Source organism: Gracilinanus agilis, chromosome 3 (assembly GCF_016433145.1).
Source record: "Gracilinanus agilis isolate LMUSP501 chromosome 3, AgileGrace, whole genome shotgun sequence".
NCBI lineage: Eukaryota > Metazoa > Chordata > Mammalia > Didelphimorphia > Didelphidae > Gracilinanus > Gracilinanus agilis.
The window spans coordinates 298612269-298634189 of NC_058132.1; the positions used below are offsets into that span (position 1 = coordinate 298612269).

General features: G+C 36.9%; 1 protein-coding gene across 1 annotated transcript in view; it reads right to left on the reverse strand.

The window, feature by feature from the left end:
• MGAT5 (alpha-1,6-mannosylglycoprotein 6-beta-N-acetylglucosaminyltransferase) overlaps positions 1 to 21921 on the reverse strand; it is a 242317-nt gene that overhangs the window by 22415 nt on the left and 197981 nt on the right. Inside the window, exons 12-13 of the mRNA XM_044669910.1 lie at positions 18162 to 18308; positions 3320 to 3436 (exon numbers count right to left, since the gene is read on the reverse strand). Of these exons, the coding sequence (XP_044525845.1) occupies positions 3320 to 3436; positions 18162 to 18308 (264 nt within the window). The remainder of the gene's footprint in view (positions 1 to 3319; positions 3437 to 18161; positions 18309 to 21921) is intronic.

Consider the following 21921-nt stretch of genomic DNA (forward strand, 5'->3'; position numbering starts at 1 on the left):
GGTAATAATAGACAATGGGAGAGTTAATCCTATCTTCACAGGACCAACCCAATATTGGTAATTCTTCATCTAACAAAAATGCTGTAATATAACTAGGTCAAACTAAAATTTCTTTGGTTTTCATGGTCTTATATTGGTACATTATTATGCTGCCCATGAAATGTCCTTAAGTTATAATCATAATTCATAGTACAGTGTTGTTGGAGGGATGAATCATGATCAAGTATCACAACTTTTTCCTATATACACTATATAATGCTTATCAGTAACACTAATCTTTATGTCAGGGTAGTGGTTTAGGGAAGTAGTGAGAATATGGGAAATTGTATTTAAGTACTGTGGAATAAAACCAAAATCTGCTAAGATTTTCCTAGCAGAACTCCTATTTCTGGAGTGTTTATTTCTGAAGAGCTCAAAGTACTCTGAAGATATTCTGTTATTTCCACATACATTTTTAAATGTCCTCTACACATCAGAGATGGCCCTTCAAATTAACTATTCCATTTTATTTTCTTTTAAAGAATTTGTATTTACATTTCATTGACAACTAATCATATTTTTCATATTCCACCAGATCTCTACTAAGAGGGTCACATAAAGAACAACAAAAAAAAAATCTCTGTATTAGAGGGCTCACATGTTTTAGCACACTGCTGTGGGCAATATCTTTTTCTACAACTAAACAAACTGATAAAAGTCATCTTCAAAGTGATGAGCAAATCTACTTATGGTCCTGAAACAAGCTCCAAAACACAAAGACCTTTTCTCCAGTGGCTCCCAAAAGGCATACATCAGTGAACTGAAATTTATTAATTCAAATGGCTTATTTTGACAGACTAAATCTGAAAAATATTTCTTCTATTCTTTACTCAGGTGAAGTGCTAGCCTAACAAATATGATAAGTGGCACAAACTGCTTTCTGGTCATTACAGTCTATTAAAAAGCATGGCAATTTTCCTATCAAGCAAAAACAAAAAAAAAAAAAAAGCATCACTTATTCCTGAACATATCAAGTATATTCCTTTAGAAAGGGATCTAGTTATACCAATGATAATACTTTAGAAGAGATCCATCTTTCTAGAGAAACATGAACACAGTTATCTATCAACTTCAATAAACCAAAAGGCTATGAAGTTAGCTCAATTGAAGGACTAAAGAGGGGAAATTATCTCAAGTAATCAGTCCCTTCTTGCCATCCCTGATTAGTAGAAGCAGCACCACGTTTGAGCAACAAAAAAACAAGGTTCTTTTGAAAAACACTTCTTGGCATCCCTTTCTGTTACTCTTACTCCATCTCATGGAATTTTCCCCAACATCTGTATCCCCTGCTCCCTGCCCTAAGAACCTCTGGGCCAGAAAAGTCTTACTTTCCAGTAAGTGGCAACTAATTCCCAAAGGGATTAGTTGATAATGATATAGACTGACCCTTTGGCTTCACTGTAGAAGAAACTCTGGGTGAGGAAATTCTTTCAATCACCGCAGACCAGCATGTTTTTGGCAACTTCTGGTCAAAGAGGTAGTCAGAGAGATTAAGTACCTTGCCCAAGTTCACATAGAATGTGGGTGTCAGAGATGATATTTTAACTCGGGTCCTTCTGATTTCAAGTCCTGTTCCCCACCCACCATATATCATGCTGCCTCTCCTCTGTTGGTAACTTCTTCAATACATCAGTGTATGTGATTGCATTGGTGTGGGCAATTCCTTAGAGGTTTTAATTCCTCTATAACTTAGTATGTGGTCTCTAAGAGTTGATGTAACTGGAAAAGTTCATTATTCTCAGATCAATCTAGGGATGAGTTTGAGCTGAGTCTTGGAAAATAAATCAATCTGTTTCCCAGGTTATCAGCATTCCATGATGAAGGATCAGTGTAGGTCGGGTAATACTTTATTATATTATCAACTCCCAGGCAGCCAGGTGTAATCACATTTAGTACAGAGATATTTTAATATCAAAAAGTTTTCCACAGCCAATATCTTTACATGAGGAAGTATGATGAGGGCTAGAGGAAAAAGTTTTTGGAAAAAGAGGGATCTTTAAATGTTATAATTTTGGCTATAATTCTACCTATGGTGAACTCCCTGGCAGTAGTGGGCAAAGGCACTTGTCCCTTTTGCCTCAAAATTAATGTAGTTCTACCAGTAGGATTCTTTGTTGTTCAGTTGTTTCAATTGTGTCTATTTGGGGTTTTCTTTGGCAAAGATAATACAATAATTTACCATTATTTTCTCTAGCTCATGATGCAGATGAGGAAACTGAGGCAAAAGGGGTTGAGTGACTTGTTCAGGGTCACACAGAGAGCAAGTATCTGAAGCCAGATTTGAAGTCAGGAAGATGAGTCTTCCTGACTTCAGTTCTGGCACTTTATCCACTGTGCCACCCAGATGCCCATCTAGCTGTGAAATACTGTGCTTTAATAACTCAATACCATGAGAACCAAAGCAAAAGGCCAATAAAGGATGACAAATGCTTCACAATGAAATATTTCAGGTACATGGCCCTTAAAGAGATTCTCTTCATTGACATACAGTTTGGTGAAAGCCAAAGAATGCATATAGTGTTATTTCCTAAAGAGGAGAAAAAAAATTATTGCCACTTAGTTGGAATTCCAATCTTCTAATTAGGTCTAACAGGGTAACCTTATCTTATGCATATTCATTTAGCACAGTAACTGATAGTTACTTTATATAGTTCTTTACAATTTACAAGTTGAATGGCACCAAAGTAATGAGATGCTATATAAAAAACTATTTTCAAGCATTTCCTTAATTACTTTTTCTTATGTCTTTATCATATGCACAGGCTGTGGCTACAGGCCCAGCTTCTACTATCTGTTGTTTTCAGAGCTTTCTAATGGAATGACAGCCAAGTGAAATTGGGATCTTTTTAGTTTGTTGCTTAGTTGTTTCCGACCCCTCATGACTCCATATAGGTTTTTTTCAGAAAAGATCCTGAAGTGGCTTGCCATTTCCTTCTCCAAATCATTTTATAGGAGAAAAAAAACAGAGGCAAACAAGCTTAAACGACTCTCACAAGAACTCATAGCTAGAAAGACAAGTCTTCCTGACTTTAGGCCCTGCACTCTACCCTTTCTGTTAATTTGCCCTCAAATCGTGCCCTACTTTTTAAAATTTCATAGAAAATGTGGGAAACCTCACTCTCAACTTCTATTGAGTAGGTTCATTTTTCTATCTTTAGTGAAAAGGTACAATGATAAAATTTGACTTGGGAGAACAAAGCATTTGGGATGATTGCCACATCAACGTTCATGACACTTTCTGGTTCATGCTGAATATGGAGAAAATGAAAAAAAAATTAACCTTTTGATTTAAAATTGCTTTCACTGCATTCTCTACTTCGCGATGATCAGTTGGGTTCACGGTCCAGACATGTGGTCGCCCAATGAAAACTTCAGCATAAGGATGCTGAGAAGTTAACTAAAAAGGAAAAAAACAAAACAAAACAAAGCCCATCATCAGCATGTGTCAGATCTTTTCCTTTCTGTGCCAGACACTGTTTTGTGCCTTTTTTAAAGTACTGAGTGCTACTGGTGCAAGTAACAAAATAAGGTCCAAGCATCAAAAAGAAACATAGAAACAAGCCCCTATTTACTTCTCACCCTGTTCTCCCCTCTCACTTCTCCCACCTCAGCTCCTAACTGGTTTTATGATTTCTAAACACTCACAGGTAGAGAATGATAAAACAAGTATGACTTCAAGGCTGAGAACAAATGATGAATTCCATTTGGAGACAGGAAATGGTATGTCACTTCCAGGGTGAGACGGAAGATATAATGATATTCCCCACCTCAAAAAAAAATGAAAAGAAAGTAGCCTGCCACACAGCATCCATCACCGAACATCGCCTGTATCATCCTGTGCCTATTACTCAGCAGCTGAGGCAGACAAGTTGGTCCAGAAGGGAGGCTTGCAATAAAAATCAAGGTTTTAATGTTATAAAAAAGATGAGTAATAGTAAAAATTGAGAAAAAATGGGGGAAAAAGTAGGCCAGGAAGATACCTCCCAGGTTTTTGTCCTGGTCTGGAGAATAAGAATGATGCTAACATGATGCTTTTCTGGTTAGTGAGCACTGACAACGTGATAAGTACTGCAGGGAATATACAGTTGTTGTGTCCTCTAGGTATTTACAACTTAACCTGGCCCAGGAGATTCGGTTAGAATCTTTCTCATTATGAACCCCTCCCTGGCTTATAAAGATGCTTCACAGTAGCTATATTTGTCTAGCCAGCTTGCCTTTACATTTAAGTTTTCTATTCTTTTAGGCTTCTAGGAAGAACTTGTTTTTGTCTACAATGGTGCTTTTAAAATAAATCATACATACATGTTGCCTGAAAGAATTCATTGCATTTCTTTATCTTTGCCATGTCTCTGAGTCTTCACTTTCCACTATATCAATGCCTTGCACCACTTTTATTCAGGCCAAGGAAATAAAAATCAGACACTGGCTCCTACCATTAATAAGCCTTTATCAATACTATGCCTGCTTGTCTACATGGCCTCCTGCCATAGACTCCACCTCTCTGGTCCTTCTCCTCTTTCCAAAATCTACTCAGGATTCACTTCCTTCAAGACATTTTCTATGACTAAATTTGTCTCATTCCTAGCCACTCCAGTGAGACTAGAATATTCTTGCATCTTTCTGTTATGATTATTTTGTTCATATCCCATGAATAGTGGCTGAAATATACTTTCAGAGACTAAATGAAGTGGCTGTTATTGTGGGAGGAAAGCTCCCTGAAAAAAAAATCCCATGGAATATTTTTCGGGCTCCCCCAATGCCCAGTACAAAGCTATGCACCCTCCTTGTTCAGTTGTTTCAGGCATTTCTCTTTCTTTGTGACCCAATTTGGGGTTTTCTTGGAAAAGATATTGGAGTGGCTTACCATTTCCTTCTCAAGTTCATTGTACAGGTGAGGAAACTGAGGCAAATGCATTAGCCAGGGTCATATAAATCTGATGCCAGATTTGAACTCTGATCTTTGTGACTGAAAGCCCAGAACTTTAATCATAGTGTTGTGATCTTTTCCTCCTTAAAAAAAAAATTTATTTTTAAAAACCCTTACCTTCCATTAGTACTGTATATTGGTTCCAAGGCAGAAGAATGGTAATTGGGTAATGGGGATTAAGTGACTCACCCAGGATCACACAGCTAGGAAGTATCTAAAGTCATATTTGAACTCAGGACCTCCTATCTCTAAGCCTTGCTCTTCCATAGTCCTTTATTTTGTACCTTCTCAGATGGCTTAACATTTGCTTTCTATCTTTCTAACTGCCTTTCATACTGCCTGGCTGTGTGATCCTGGGAAAGTCCCTTAATTTCAGAGATAGAAGGTGTTTCCCCATCTGGGAGTTTTATATACAAATGAAATCATAAGTATAATTTCAATCCCCTTTTATATTTATCTACATGCAAGCCTTACATATCCTACTAAGTTGTAAATTCCATGATGATTGGGACCATATCTTATAATTCATATCCTCAAGGACCCAGAACTTAGACAGAACTCACAGAATCAGATGTTTGGAGTTGGGAGGGATCTTAGAGGCCAGCCCAGGACCTGGCACTTAATGTTTATTGACTGATTTTGTCCACACTGTTCCTAAACACAAGACTCTCCTGCATCACACTTGAGAAGAGGTCACCTAGCCTTGATCTATTATTACTTTCCCTGACAGCCAATTCAATCTCTTTGGTATAATTTTTGTTGTTAGAATGATTTTCCTGACTTTGGGGGACAATCAGAACAAATCTAACTGTTTTTCCACCTGGCAGCACTTCATATGCTTGCAGATAGCTATCATTGTCCCTCCTGTGTCTTCACTTCTATAGGCTAAATATCCTCAGTTCTTTCAACTGATCTTTGTTCAACATAAACTTGAGACCCTTTGCCTTTCTAGCTGTTCTTCTCTGGACTTTCCCTAGTTTATCAAAATCTTTCCTAAAATGTGGCAACCTAAACTAAAAATAATACTCCAGATGTGGTCTGATCAGAGTAGAATAGAGTGGGATTAGAAACTCCCTAGCCATGGACATGATGCTTCTTGAAGCAGCCTAAGTTTTAATTTACTTTCTTAGCTGTCATATCAAATTATTGACTCCTCTTCAGCTTTCAAACAACCTGAAGTCTTTCACTCCACTAAATACAACCATTACAGTAGGGAAGATCCTAATTGCCTCTAATCCACCTTTTTGAACTTATTTCATATTTTTCCCCTTCACACAATCTATTTTCTAGACAAACTGGTCTACAAATCTCTCTGATTTTACACATGGGTTGTCTCCCCATGGCTGAAATACATTCTCTTTTTACCTTATCTGGTGACTTAGAATTTTGAACTTCTTTTGAGCCTCCCCTTCATGGTTAGCTCTTACTTGAAGCTTTTCTTGACTCCTCCTAGTAGTGAATGTTCTGTTCCATCTGAAATTACTTTGCATTTACTTATTTTTGTGCATGTGGCATTTCTGAGAAGTATGTTCTTTGTAGGCAGAGATTATTGTCTTTTAATCCCCAGTGCCTGGCACAATGGCTTCCACAAAGAAGCTATTTGCTAAGTTGAATTAGCCTTTTTTGTAATTTCTTAAAACATGATCAGCAGAGCTGAATCTCTGATGTCTAAACTCACAAGTAAAGTCAAATTTCGGTTTTTTAAATTTGCATTTCTTTTGTTATTAGTAATTTAGAGAAATTTTTCATAAGATGGTTAATTCTTTGCAATTCTTTTTTTTTGACAAGTGGCTTTCATACTTTTTTGGCCACTTAACTATTGGGAAATGGCTCTTCGTCTTATATATTTGATCTAATTCCCTATGTTATCTTGGATTTCAGGCCTTTATCAGAGACAGCTCTTGCAAAGATTTCCCCCAAATGACACTTTTCCTTCTTTTTCTATCTGCACTGATTTTGTTTATATAAACCTTTTATATTCCATGTAGTTGAAACTGCCTATTTCATCTTGTGTTACTCCCCTCTTTCCTTTTTTATTTTTTTTGGTTAAAACTTCTCTCCTTTACCAGGTTTTTTAAAGACATCTGATGTCTACTTATTTACACAGTTGCTCCAAGATACTTTGAAAATAAAAAAATGTCTTTCCATAATCATTTTTATTTATTTACATTTATTGAAGGTTACTTAATTTTATGAGGCAGGCATTTTGTGATTCATTATTCCCCTTAATAACATTATGTTCTTCGAGATTAATTTATTTAGAAATGTTTGAGCTGAGCTACTTGATAGTATATCAACCAATAAAGTTACAGGGGTATAGTTTATAAAAGTAATGAAAATCTTATTAAATATGAGGCATTCCTTCTCTGGTTTGCTACTACATCTCTAAGGAGAAAAGAAGTAACACCAGAGATTTTCTCATGGTTTATAAAACAATTGAATAATGAACAAGGATTTGTTAATATGTCTCTCAAAATAAAGATAAATTTTTATCATGTATTATTAAAAATATAACTTAAGCTGATAGTTTTATTTAAGTATTAAAGAATTCTTTTTCTCTTCTTAATAAAAAGGGTCATTTAAAAAATTCTAGAGCAAAATAAGGCCTAGATAAAACTCACATTCAGAAATCCTGACATTTTTTTCTCTTCAAATGAAGGCAAAGAAGAGACATATATGCAATTTATATAAAAAAGAAATTGCTGTCTCGGCTCTACTTAAGATTTGTGTGGGCACAGAAAGATAGCTTTGTAATTATGTGTAATTTGGTTAAAAATTTTCCATTTTGTAAAGAAAAAATTCCTAAGCAAGTGTGACCTTCAGAAATCTACAGAAATAGTTGTTCTACAATAAAATTCTTCAGATAATCTGACTGTAATATAGATTCCCCAAGTTTAAAAGTGGTGAAACAGGCTTTCCAAAACATGTCGATTTGAGCTAGTATGGTCTAAATCAGGTTATAGAATCCTGATACAATGTCCTATGTCCACCTAAGTAATCAATGATATTTAATGCAATTGTTAGCCTCCACTTGATATTTCTGCATTCTCTTCTTTTATATCCTAATATGCTCTCTTTCTTAAATATTATGACCTTGTTGTGGTATCCACCTACTATTCAAGTTTTGGATAATTATCCAATTGGTATGGAACTTTCAAAGATCATAGGATTTAGAGCTGGAAAGAACCCTAGAGATCATATAATATAACTCCTTTCATTTTACGAGATGAGAAAACTGAGACTTGGGCCCAAAGCTTTATAAGAATTAAGTAGTAGATCCATCATTTGATACTTAAATGATTAAGTATTCTACAATGGTTTAGTAATCCATTCTTCACCTGGAAGAATGATAGGCTAGCCCCTTTCACTAAATAAATTTAGTTCAGGAAACTATTTTGGTTGCTAATCTGTTTTTTTTCCTCTTTTATCACATTTTATGTTCCTACCAGTTAGAAACTGTGATTTAGTAAGTGTCTTCAAATGCCTAGTACAATAAATACTGCCTGGGTGTGTGTGTGTGTGTGTGTGTGTGTGTGTGTGTGTGTGTGTGTGTGTGTGTGTGTGTGTGTAATAGAAGGAGGGTGAGGCGCCACAATAAATATTTGTTGACTGATAATTAATATTCTTAATCTACATTCTGCTGGGTCTCAGATCATGAGGGAGAATGAGGCCAGTGAAGTCAGAGTGGTGAGGTCATTTGCTGAACAATAAGGGGAAAGAACACTAAGCAGACATTTGGGCCAGAGCTTCATTTTAGGTGTTCTTGAGTCCACTGAAGGGACAGAATGAAATGAATGCCCTTCAGGAGCAGTTCAATGCTTATTCTCATGTTACAATAAAGAATGGAGAATCAAGATGACCTCAATAGAAAAATCAAACTACTGCTCCATGATGATTATCACAAAACAATGAAGAGATTTTCCTTGAGAAGTACACATTGTGCTCAGCCTACATTTGCAAATTGTATCATGCCTCAGTTCAGAAGATACTAGATTGCTTTAAACATTTTAGTTTCTTTTAATAAAAATAAAGCATGTATATAACATTTTATGGTTTACAAAACACTTTTAATGTTATCTCATTTAATTCTCAAAAACCACACTATTTGGTAGGTGCAATTATTTGGCAAAGATACTGGAGTGGTTTGCCTATATTCTTCTCTAGCTCATTTTGTAGATGAAGAAACTGAGGCAAACAGGGTTAAGTGACTGGTCTAAGGTCACTCAGCTAGTCAATGTATAAGACCAGATCTGAATTCAAGAAGATAAGTTGTCCTAATTCTAGGACCAGCACTATCCAGCCCCATCTAATCTGCCTCTAATATCCCCATAAAATAGATTTTTTAAAAAAGGAAGTCAAGAAGATGTTAATTGACTTTTCCTGGGTCACACAGCTGGTAAGTATCTGAAGGAGGATTTGAAATCAGATTTGAACTTTTTTGACTACAGGTCCATTACTCTATCCATTGGGACATCAAGCTGCCTCTGTATACCCTACCACTATGATTTTTTATATATGTGTGTGTGTATGACAGACACATGTATATGTATATGCATGTGTATATGTATATGTATATGTGTATATATATATATGTACTGAATTGAATAAAAAGTTTTATTAAAATCTTAGAAAATTTATTTGAATAAAAGATGTTAGGTGCTTTTTAGGCCTGAAATCTTCACTTGCAAGGAAGTAATAGATAAATATTTTCAATAATAAGTGGAGAAATATGTTAATTTATTTCATTTGACACCTTTAAGAAGCTTTTAAAAATCATGGGAAGTCATAGTTGATACTATGTACAATTAAGGACAGGAGATTCTCTTAGGAGAAGAGAACAAAAATTGTTTAAACACCTTGTGAAGGAAATTACTGAGGGGACTTTGATCATGAGGATGGAATGGAAACTCTGGCACACCTTATAGTCGGCTGGAAAAGCTATCAATTGAGGTAGGGGACAATGAGGCAGGAGGCAGGCCTGGGCTTTCCCCTGGGCTGCCCAGGCAAAGGAGAAAGAAGACAGTTGGCTCACTAGGCTTGGTGTGTGAGAGTCAGTGGGCAGAAAGTTTGATAAACTGAGGCAAGACCTTTTTGCTCTCTGTTGGGGTGGACTGGGAGGACCACATGGCTGCTATGGAACAGCAAGCTAAATGTAGCAAGTTAGATTAGAATAAAAACTTCTCAAAGTTATCTATCTCCTCTCTCTCTTTCATCTTTCTCCCCAATTCCTTTCTGATTAATAAAATAATAAAATTTGTGACCAGTCTCACAATTTTAATCTAGGTGCCAGACATTGTGTTAAGTGCTTTACAAATATTATCTAAGTATATAATTACTAGTACCACTATTTTTCAAATTAGCCCCAGACATATTACAATTTCAAATATGTTGTGACTCCCTAGCTAGATTGTAGGGTCTTTGAGGGCAGCTGTTCTGAATAAGAGCAAACACTGTGGTTTGAAATAAGGCAGCCCATCATATAGTCTGGGACACTCCCCGCCTTTTAAAAAAAAAATCCTTACCTTTTGCCTTAAAAACAATACTAAGTATTGGTTCCAAGGCAGAAAAGTAGGAAATATTAGGCAATTGGGGTGAAGTGATTACCTAAGGTTGCACTTCAAGAAGTATCTGAAATCAGATTTGAACTCAGGACCTCCCATCTCCAGGCCTGCTCCTGGGACATACTTTGAAGAAGGAATTGTTAAAAAGTCTCACATGAAGAGGATTTTCCTTTGTGCTTGACCACAGAGGGGGCTATAAGTGACTGATCTCTTGAAAAGGAAGCAGGTTTCAGAAAGTGAAGCCTCAAAGGATCAATCGCCAGTGGGAGAAAACTCTAGCCAAATTTGACATGCCAGTTTCCCTGGCTTTCTTCAAGTTTCAGCTTCTGTAAGAAGCCTTTGATACCCTCCCTTAGTGCTAGTGTTTCCACTGTGGGACTATTTTCATGCTCTCTAGGTCTTATTTATATAGAGTTGCATCTTGTCTCACTGTTAGACTGAGACCTTCTTGAGAACAAGGGTTGGTTCTTAATAAATGAGAATTGACTGACTGAGGAGGTTGTCGTTCTTCAGCATTATCTGACTCTTTATGACCCCATGGACCATAACATGCCAAACCCTTCTATGTTTCACTACCTCTCAAAGCCTGTCCAAGTTCATCCTCATTGTTTCTAGGACACTCTCCATTGTATCCTTAGCCATCCTCTTCTCCTCTGCCTTCAACCTTTCCTAAAATCAGGGTTTTTCCCAATGCATCCTCTCTTTTCATTATGTGGCCCAAGTATTTAAGCTTCAGCTTCAGGATTTGACCTTCCAGTGAATAGTCTGAATTAATTTCTTTAAATATTGACTGATTTAATCCACTTATAGTCCAAGAGATGCTCAAAAGTTTCGCTCAGCACCACAAATCGAAAGTGTTAATTCTGTGGCACTCACCTTTGCTTACAATCCACTCTCCAAGCCATACATTGCTACTGGCAAGACTGCCTAGGGCTGACTGTTAATTTACATTTTTCTATAACTTCCTTTCCTCTTTTTCTCTTCTTTCTCTCTCTACCTACCTCCCTTCTATTTTAGAATCAATACCTAGGAAGTATCTGAGGCTGGATTTGTACCCAGGATCTCCTGCCTTTCTATCCACTGAGTTCCCTCTCAATCCCTTTCTTATCTGTGCACATTCTCTCTCACTTTTGATTATGCCAACATATGGCTATCAAGTAAATAATGTGAGACCAAAAAGGAAGAGTTTAAGGTTGAGTTAGTACTTCCAATAAGTTAATCAAACAATCAATTAATATGCATTTGTTTATGTAATGTCTAAATGAGACAAGGACACATATATGTATATTTAGAATAAATATAAAGAGCATAACAATAAGAAGATATAAAGCAGACAGGGCAGCTAGGTGGCAAAGTAGATATAGTGCTGGCCCTGGAGTCAGGAAGATTCATCTTCCTGAATTCAAATATGGTCTCAGACATTTACTAGCTATGTGATTCCAGGCAAGTCACTTAACCCTTTTTGCCTCAGTTTCTTTATCTGTAAAATAAGCTGGAGAAGAAAATGGGAAACCACTCCAGTATCTGTGCCAAGAAAACTTCAAAGTCACAAAGAGTTTGACACAATTGAAAAATGACTGAACAGCACCCCGAAAAGCAGATATATAAGAGGTAGTTTGAGAGGGAAAGCAATAGAAGTATAGGAGTCAGGAAAGACAATCTGGAAAGCAGTACTTGAGGATGGGAGAATTCTACAAAGTAGAAGTAAGGAGAGATATTCTATGCATAAAGGAGAGACTATGGAGGTACTGTGGAAGTAATATCAAAGGAGACCAGAAAGAGATGTTGGGGAAGGCTGTGAAGGACTTCTTTATAAGCTAAACTGAGAACTTTGTATTTGATTTTATAGGAAATAGGAAGCCATTGATGTTTACTGAAGACAAGAGTTATGTGATGTCTGCCCTTGGGGAAAATCACTTTGGCAGTTGTGTGGAGGATGGACTGAAATGGTAGAGACTTGAAGCAGAGAGACCAATCAGAAAGTCATTGCAATAATCTGGGTGAAAGATAATGAGGGACTGAACTAAGAATGGAGATGAATGAGGAGAAAGGAGGGGTTAGATGGGAAAGATGTTTTGGAGGCCAAAAATTGTAAGATTTGACTGGAGATGTGAGAAAGAGTATATCACCTGAAGGTGATACCAAGGTTTTGAACTGGGAGAATGGTAGTGTCTTTGACAGAACTAGGAAAGTCTGGAAGAGGGCTGGGCTTGGTGAGGGCAGGAAGAATAGAATGAATTGTTTTTTGGATGTGATTTAAGGATGTTTCTTGAACATCCAGTTTGAAATGTTTACTAGTCAATTGGTGATGAGGGACTGAAGCTCAGGGGATAGCCTGGGGTTAGATATAGAAATTTGAGAGTTGTTGGTTTGTTAATAAGGCCCATAGGAAATACATGTGATATGATGTGTGTGTGTGTGTGTGAGAGAGAGAGAGAGAGAGAGAGAGAGAGAGAGAGAGAGAGAGAGAGAGAGAGTGAGTGAGTGTTAGTTTTCTAGGCTTTAGGCCTTAGAGAAAGTACTCAGAAGGAAATAGTAGTCAATGATGTCAAATATTGCAGAAAGGTTAAGAAGCAGGAATACTGAAAAAAAAAAAAGACCATCATATCTGGCAATTAAAAGATCAATGGCAATTTTGGAGAGCAGTTTCAGTAGAGGGATGAGGCTAGAAACCAGACTGCAAAGAGTTGAGGGCTGAGTGAGAAAGAGGAGGTGGAAACAGCCAGTGGAAACAGCTTTTCCTAGGAATTTGGCTGGAAAAGCAAAGGGAGATACATGATGATATCTTGTGCAGAACATATTTGAACACCTGCTCTATTCATAAGGGTATAAGTGAAGCATTTGATGTAAGTTGGAAACTCTTATTCTAAAGGAAAACTCGTGTTTGTCTTTCACTTCCAAGCCCTTCTCCAAAGTCACGAAATGATCTCTGAAATGTCAAATGAAATTGCCTTTTCTCAGCCCTCATTCTTCCTGACCTCTTTGCAACCTGGGGACACTACTGGTCATCTTCTTCTCTTTTCTCTCTTGGGTTTTCCTGAGACAGCTCTCTCCCAGTTCTTATTCTATATAACTGCTCATTTTCAGTCTCTGTGACTGGCTCTTCATTCAGAGCATGTAAACTAATGAAGGGAGTTCCCCCAATGCTATGTCTTTGGTTCTCTTCTCATCTCCTTCCACACTATCTGACTTGGTAAATTCATCAGTTTTTATGGGTTTAATTATCATTTCTATGTAGATGATTCCAGGATCTACATATTCATCCTTAGTCTCTCTCCTAAAGTCTTGAACTGTTTGTACCTTAGGTTTCTCATACTTAAACTGTCCAAATCAGAACTCATTATCTTCCCTCCCCTCCAAATTCTCCCCACTTCTGAACTTCCCTATTATGATTAGGGGCAGAGGCATCCTTCCACTAAGCTCAGCACCCAACTTCAGTGTCATTCTAGGGTCTCCTCTCAGACTTCACCTACCCAATTTATTGCCAAGTCTTGTTTCTACCTTTATAACATCTCTCATATATATTCCCTTTTTTCCCTTTGAAAATATCTTCACCTTAAGACCCACTTATTTTTCAGTCATTTCAGTCATATCTAATTCTTCCCCCATTTGGGGTTTCTTGGCAAAGATACTAGAGTGGCTTGCCATGTCCTTCTTCAACTCATTTTACAGATTAAGAATTGAGGCAAACATGATTAAATGATTTGCCAGGAGTCACATAGCTAATAAGTGTCTGAAGTCATATTTGAACTCAGGTCTTCCTCACTCCAAACCTATTGCTCTATCCACTGTGTTATCCAGCTCATCTCATATTTTATCTATGGCAGTGGCCTGCTGGCTGGTCTCTGTCATAGCTCTCTCCCCATTCCAATCTATTCTTCACTCATATCAAAATAATATGCCACCAGCAGTGCAGTAATGACCTTATTATTCCCTAACAGTAAACATCAATGATTCCCTATTATTTTCCAGATCAAATATAAAATCCTCTTTGAACTTGGTCCATCTTTTGAAACCCTTTGCAACTTGGTCCATTCCTACTTTTGTAGTATTTGTAGAGTTTATTCCTCTCCTCATGCTCCACAGTTTAGTGACACTGACCTCCTTGCTATTCCTTCAAGATGGCACTCCTCCCTACTTTATGTCTTTGTATTTGTTGTCCAACTGTTCTTCCATCTTACTTTTGCCTCATGGACTCATTCCTCAAGACTTACCTCCTGTAAGAGGTCTTTCCTGATTACTCACCCCTTCCTACTACTTTCCCTGGGGGCCTTCCTCCAATGTACACTGGTTGGGTCTTGTATACAAATTATTATTTTCATATTGTTTTCCTTTTTGTGAACTGTTGGAGGGCAGGGAGAATGTTTTTTATATTCTTTGTATACTCAGGGCACAGCCCAGTGCCAGTCACATAGTAAGTCTTTAATAAGCTTGCTGATTGACTACTATTCTCCAGATATACAGAAGTAGTATGAAATATAAAGAAAATTACACTTTGGAGTCCAAAGACCTGAATTATTTTGCCACCATTTACTTTCTACTCATGTGACCTCAGCAAAGTAATTTAATTTATCTGAGAATCAGTTCCTCGTCTTTGTAAAGATAATGATATATGCCTCACAGGATTTGTATAAAAAAAAGAGTGCTTTTTCAATGTTAAAACATTACATAAATGTGAGCTAAAATGAGTTATTTTCAAAGCCAATTTTTCCTGTGTATGAGTTATGACCATTAAGGACTGGGATTTATTTTTAAACCAACATACATGGCATCAGCATTTCCTTCAGTCAGGAATTTCTTCCTGAGACATTCTTTCAGGGATAATTTATAACCTACATCAGAAGATCAGCCTTATTTCTTACTTAAATCATCACTAACCAGCTTGATCACATACTTAATTCACTAGGCTTGGCTCCAAATGACTTTTAGCTACGTAAAAAATCCGAATCTATTATCAAGGATGAATGTGCTACCATGAAGGATTCTTTTTGTTGTTCACTTGTTTTCAGTTGTGTCTGACTCTTTGTAACCCCATTTGGGGCTTTCTTGACAGAGAAACTAGAATGGTTTGCCATTTCCTTTTCTAGCTTATTTTACAGATGAGGAAACTGAGGCAAACAGAGTTAAGTGATTTGTCCAAAGTCACACATCTATTTAAGGCTAGATTTGAATTTAGAAAGATGAGACTTTCCAACTCCAGGCCTGGCATTCTATCCACTGTGCCACTTAACTGCACATGAAGGATTTATTTATTTATTCATTCATTCATTTATATTTTTTTAACATTCTGAACTTAACAGTTTAGCTACATGGTGTAGTAGATAGGGTACTGGTTCTGGCATCAGGAAGATTCAAGTTCCATCTCAGCTAATTAAGATACTTACTAGTGACCCTATGCTAATCACTTAACTGCCTGCCTTAGTTTCCCCAATTGTAAAATAGAAGTAAGAAGACCTATCTCCCAAGGTTGTTAAGAGGTTCAATGAGATAATATTTGTAAAGTACTTAGAACAGTGCCCAGCAGAAAGTAGGCATTTAAATATTTGCTTCCTTCCATATAAAATGGGCATTTCCTCCTATTGTGCTGTAAAAAATGATGAACAGGATGATTTTAGAAGGAGCCTGAAAGATCTACATGATCTGAAGCAGAGTGAGATAAGCAGAACCAGAACACTGTACACAGTAACAGCAATATTGTGGGATGATCAAGCTGTGAAAGACTGAGCTACTCCCAGCATTACAATGATTCAAGACAATTCTGAGGAACTTATGACAAAGAATGTTATCTACCTCCAGAGAAAAAACTGCTGGCGTCAGATGAAGATCAAAACATGTGATTTTTCACTTTAGTTTATTTGTGTTCTTATTTTAGTGGTTTTATTTTATATAAGCATTCTCTTGCAACAATGAACACTAAGGAGATAGGTTTTGCATGATAATAATACATTTAAAATCCAGATCAAATCTCCAGGAAGGGGGAGAGAAGGAAAGGAGAGGGACAATTTGGATCTAATAACTTCAGAAAATTTATGTGGAAAATTGTTATTACATGTCATTGGTAAAATAATGTCTTTTAAAATAAAATGAGCTGGAGATTGAAATGAAAAAAATAAAATTAAAAGATAAAACTAAAATGAAAAAATAAAAAATATTAAAATTAAAGAGCTTTTCCAAATACATTGTAGAAGAGGGGAGAATCGTACATGAAACGATGTATATCAATTAGGTGGAGACTACATAGTAGGTTAAATGTGATATATCTAAGGAACAATGAGTTCTGCAATAGGTAGCTGGATATATTAGACTAGATCTAGATCTCAGGCGAGATGTTAAAGCTCTATTGATTTTTCTTTTTAAGTATATAATAAATTCAACAGGTAACTTTCAAAGCTATCTTACTTAAGTGTGATTTACTATTAAAGATACTGAAAACATACAATAATGACCAATATGGAAGTGTGTTTTGCACAATAATACATGCATTTCCCAAGGCAAATTGCTTACCATCTCCAAGTGGAGGAAGATAAGGAGAGAGGGAGATGGTTTGGATCTTATAATTTTGGAAAATGTATATTGAAAATTATTATACATGTAATTGGGAAAATAAAATATCTTTGAATTAAGGATATTGAAAACCAGGTGTAGCTTTCTGTTGTAGCAAAGTGCTAGAAACAAAAGGGGTGCTTATTGATATTGGGAATGGCTAAACAAATCTTGGTACATGAATATAGTAGAATTATGATTGTGCTTTAAGAAATTATGAACATAAGGGTTCAGAGAAACAGGAAAACTTGTATGAACTAATGCAGAGCCAAAGCAAGTAGAAAAAAATATATATACAATGAGTAGAATGATAGTAAGGACAAGAACTGAACTAAAGAAACTAAACACTATGTAATTGGAATGACCACGTGTAGACTCTGAGAAGAGATGAGAAAATGCATTTCCTTCATTTCTGTAGAGACAGAGAGGGCTATGAATGTGGAATGGTGTATGCACTATCACATGCAATCAATTCATTGGTTAGTTATGTTTTGAAGTTATTTTTAGTAATCTATTACATTAGAGAAAGTTTAGAAAAGGGAGGAAAATATCCAAATAGGATAGTAAAGTCAAATAAAAAAAAGCACCAATAAACAAAATCAATAAGAATGTGGTATAGAATCCATTTCTATTTTTGAAAGGCCTTGCTTCCATGATTGTCACCCACATCATGAAGCCCTCTGCCTAATGGGACCCCTCCCCTCTCAAAAGAATAGTTCCAAAAAAATTGTTATTGAGCACTGATGGGTAGCTCACTGGATTGTATTCAGCTACCCAAGGTGACTGCTTTGGAAGTGACAACATTCATTTATAAATGATGTTCTAAAATATCAATCATATAACTTTATTGTCATTTCTCATATATGCCATCATCTTGTTTGAAGGCAAGACATGTGCTTTATTTTTCTTTGTATAGATTAAAAGGCCTAACTTAATGTCTTACATGTGGCATGTGGTCAAAAATCATTGATTTCATTTACTTCTCATTCCCTGCTCAGAGAAGTCAATTATGATTGGAAGGCCAAGGTTAATGTTCATTAATGTACTAGGCTAGAGCAACATTCTTTGTTAATGCTCAGATAGATGCTTACCTCTCTCAGGGTTGGTTTGCCTATAAAAAAGTCCGTATTTTTGCTGCTTTTGGGTGGATTAAACTTGACATTCAGGAATGCACATCCATTCGCAATAGCCTCAAGGGGAGCAGGACCCTCATATGGGAACCCCAGTCCAACAAACAACTGCAAAACAACAACAGCAAAAACACATGATTTAGGATTGTTTTCCTTCACTTAAGAGTCATCACTACCGAAGTTTCTCAACACATAAGCTGCTGAAGTTCTGAAAGACATCCATAGACATCTTAGGTGAGAGGTAGGATAAAGGTATCTGCTCACATTGAACTCTGCAAAAATACAGTTGCAAAGCTTTCTAGAAACCTAATTAAATAAGTTAAGTTATAGTCTTCTCTGATAAAAAGTGAAGGAATGAGCTTGGCAGGAATGGGGAGGAGGAGGAGGTCTCAAAATCCAACAATAATCTTTCTGTAATGGGCCAGAGAACATGACTAAGAAAACTCTTGGTAAATGAAGCAGGAGGTTTCTTCATTGAATGGATGGAACAACAGAGCCTTTCAGTGATGCTGGGGGTTGGGAGATGCTACAGAAGGTCATTTGGGAGCTTGATTACATTTCAAATGACAGTATTCTAACACATGATGGCAGACTGGAAGACACAGGTTTTTAGAATGGTTACATCACTGGACACCACCACAACTCAATTTTTTTTTTTAAAGGAGGATTGGTAGGAAAGGGAAGCATTATTCTCTGCAAAATCAGTAAAGCTGCCTATACCAGCAGCTGAAGCAAAATTTGGGACTTTTCCTACTAAATACAGTAGATGGCAGCAGAATGACAGTCTGCAATTCTCATCAGATCTAAGATAGAAGGACAATGGCAAGGGGGGGGGGTGTCACAGGATGCTTCAACTTGGCATTGTTTTTCCTTGCCTAAAATGAAATAGGATTTAATTGGTGTAAGCCAATTCTACAGTCTGACATGTTGACTTAGGAATTGAAGTTCCCAGATGGTAAAGGCTTAACCTTTGGAGAATTTGGTAGTATGCTAAGTATAGTATGGGGTGTGTGCAAACAATAAATATTAAGTATGGTATAAGCAATCCTATCATGTTGTCTCCATCAGCAAATCAAATTAAGACAGATCACATTTCACTGGGGATCATTTACTTTTGCAGTAAGTATGGAGAATGCCATGAATCACCGGTCTCTCAATTTCCCTGCTTTTAGAGTTAAGGAGGCTGCATTAGAACTTCCTCTTCTCTCCTTAGCTTCTATGGCTGGTCTACTTGGGAAGTATGTCGAGCAATGGATAGAGTGCCAGGCCCAAAGTCAGGAAAATGCATCTTTCTGAGTTCATATCTGGCCTAATGCTTACTACCTGGGTGACTCTGGGCAAATCACTTAACCCTCTTTGCCTTAGTTCCTCATCTGTAAAATGAGCTGGAAAAGGAAATGACAAGCCATTCCAGTATCTTTGCTAAGAAAACTCCAAATGTGGTCACAAAGAGCCAGATATGACTGAAATGACTGAAAAACAAAGAAACATTTAGAATAGATTAATTCAAAGGCTCTAAGCAATCATTATCCTCTTCTCTTTCTTCTCTCTACCCTTTTATCCCACTAGTCCTGAAGAATCTGGAATCCCTTCAATTCTCAGACAAATTCCAGAGGCAAATATGGCGATTTGGCCTCATCTGAATAAAGAGTGTAGCCTAGAATTTTGATGAAAAAAGAAACAAAATTTTCAAGTTCTTGGAAGTGACAGCATCTACAACTATACTTGTAACAAGTGCTTTTTTCTCCCCAACACTTAAGACAGTTAAAAGGGTATATTATTCCTTTTCCCAAATATCCTGGAATCACTGAGCAAGGAGAAAGTAAATGATGACTTTCAAGGGGAAACTTTATATCTCAGCCAGTTTTATACCTAGAGGAATGAGAAGGCTTGCCATCTACCTGCTTTCACTGATCAGTTCCTCTTTATTTGGTCTAATACTTTACACATTAGATTTCTATAGTTTTCCATTCTAGGGAAGTTCATCTACTCATCTTTGGAGCTCTCACCTTAGGTTTAATCCAGTTAACTAGGTCACTTCTTTCTATCTTTACTTCTCTCATCCAATCCCTCTTCTCCACTTCCCACTGTGTTCATCCCAGTTCAAGCCCTTATCTCTTCTTGTCTAGACTTTTTAACTAGTGTCTCTACTTCCCACTGTTAAAGTCATCCTGTAATACTCCTTAAGTGATCTTCCTAATGCTTTGCAATAATCATGCCACTCTTCTACTCAAAATTCCTTAGTTGCTCTTGATTGCCTACCAAATACAATATAAATTCCTGTTCCTCACACTACAGGCCTTTTATTATATCTAGCTCCCATTGACCTTTCCAGCTTGATCTCGTACTTCACATATGATCTCAACCCTTTCCCATATTGCCTAGATATGGGGACTGGACTAGAGAAGCAATTTGTTGTGGTACAAAGAAGTCCCAAGGAATCAAAATGATGCAGGGGAGAATGTCCTTAATCTATCTTCTCAGTAAGTAAGAAAGGAAGGAAGGAAAGAAGAGCGGAAGGACAGATTGGATTTAGAGTCGGAGGGCCTGAGTTCAAGTCTACCTTTGCCACTTACTACATGACTTTGGAAATGTAACAATCTTTTTGAGCTTTAGCTCTCTTCTCTGGAAAAGGAGGGGTATGAGCTTGCTGCCTTCCAAGATTCCTTTTGGCTCAGAAACCTATGATATCATCACAACTTCATCACTATCCTTGTCCTGACCTCTGCAACTATTGTATCTTTTGCTTACAGCATTCTCTTGTCTATCATTTCCAATATTCCCCTCTCTTTTCAAGGTCCAGCTTGGCGGCTACATCCTTTACAAGACTACCTTGACTGCCCCTGTTGAATATGATTTCAGCCTCTTTAAATTTCCCATAGTACTTATCTCATTCTTCCTCATGAACTTGCCACACATACCCTTGGAGAAGGGCTACTGTGGTATTTTTGTATCCTCAGGGTCTAGCACAGTGTCTTGCATATCATAGGTGCATAATAACTGTTACAGTTGATATGACTAAACTTTAACAACGAGTTCTCCTTTACAGGTTAACTACATCTTAGCAACTGAAACTTTCTCCCATTAGAAGTGGGAGTATATTCACAAGAATAGGGTCTACCTACAGAGAAAAAGAATTTATGGAAATACCAAGTATTGGTAAGGAAAAGGGAGAAGGATTCTATTTTTGATGAGTTTAGGGGCCTGGACCTGGATAGCTTTTGATCCCTATTACTCACTTTTATATCTTGGGGATAATTTCTAATTCTCGGACAGATTTTGATAGTAGAAAATCCGAGTTGTTAAGTCACAGGGTTCATAGAATTATACAGCCAGAAAGGTCCTCACATATCAAATCCAATAGCCCATTTCCAGGTCTCTTCCTTGATCTTTCAATCCTTTTTCTTGATACTCTATTTTTCCTTAATTCTGTATTCTCTTCTGGATTTTCTCCTATTGTTCCTACATGTTCTCTATTGGTTCTTTCCAGCTCTTAAGTGTGGGTTCCCACCCAAGGATCTACTTTAAGTCCTAGTCTTCTGTTAGTACTTTGTCTCCCTTGAAGATCTGAATTGAATCTTTACACAACTTCCAATTCTATATATCCAATCCTTTCTCTGTCCTGTAGAGCTCTGTATTTCTCATTTTGTCTATTAGACTTCTGCTTCTGGAAGTCTTACAGCACCTTGAACTTAATGTGTCCAAAATTTTACTGATCAAC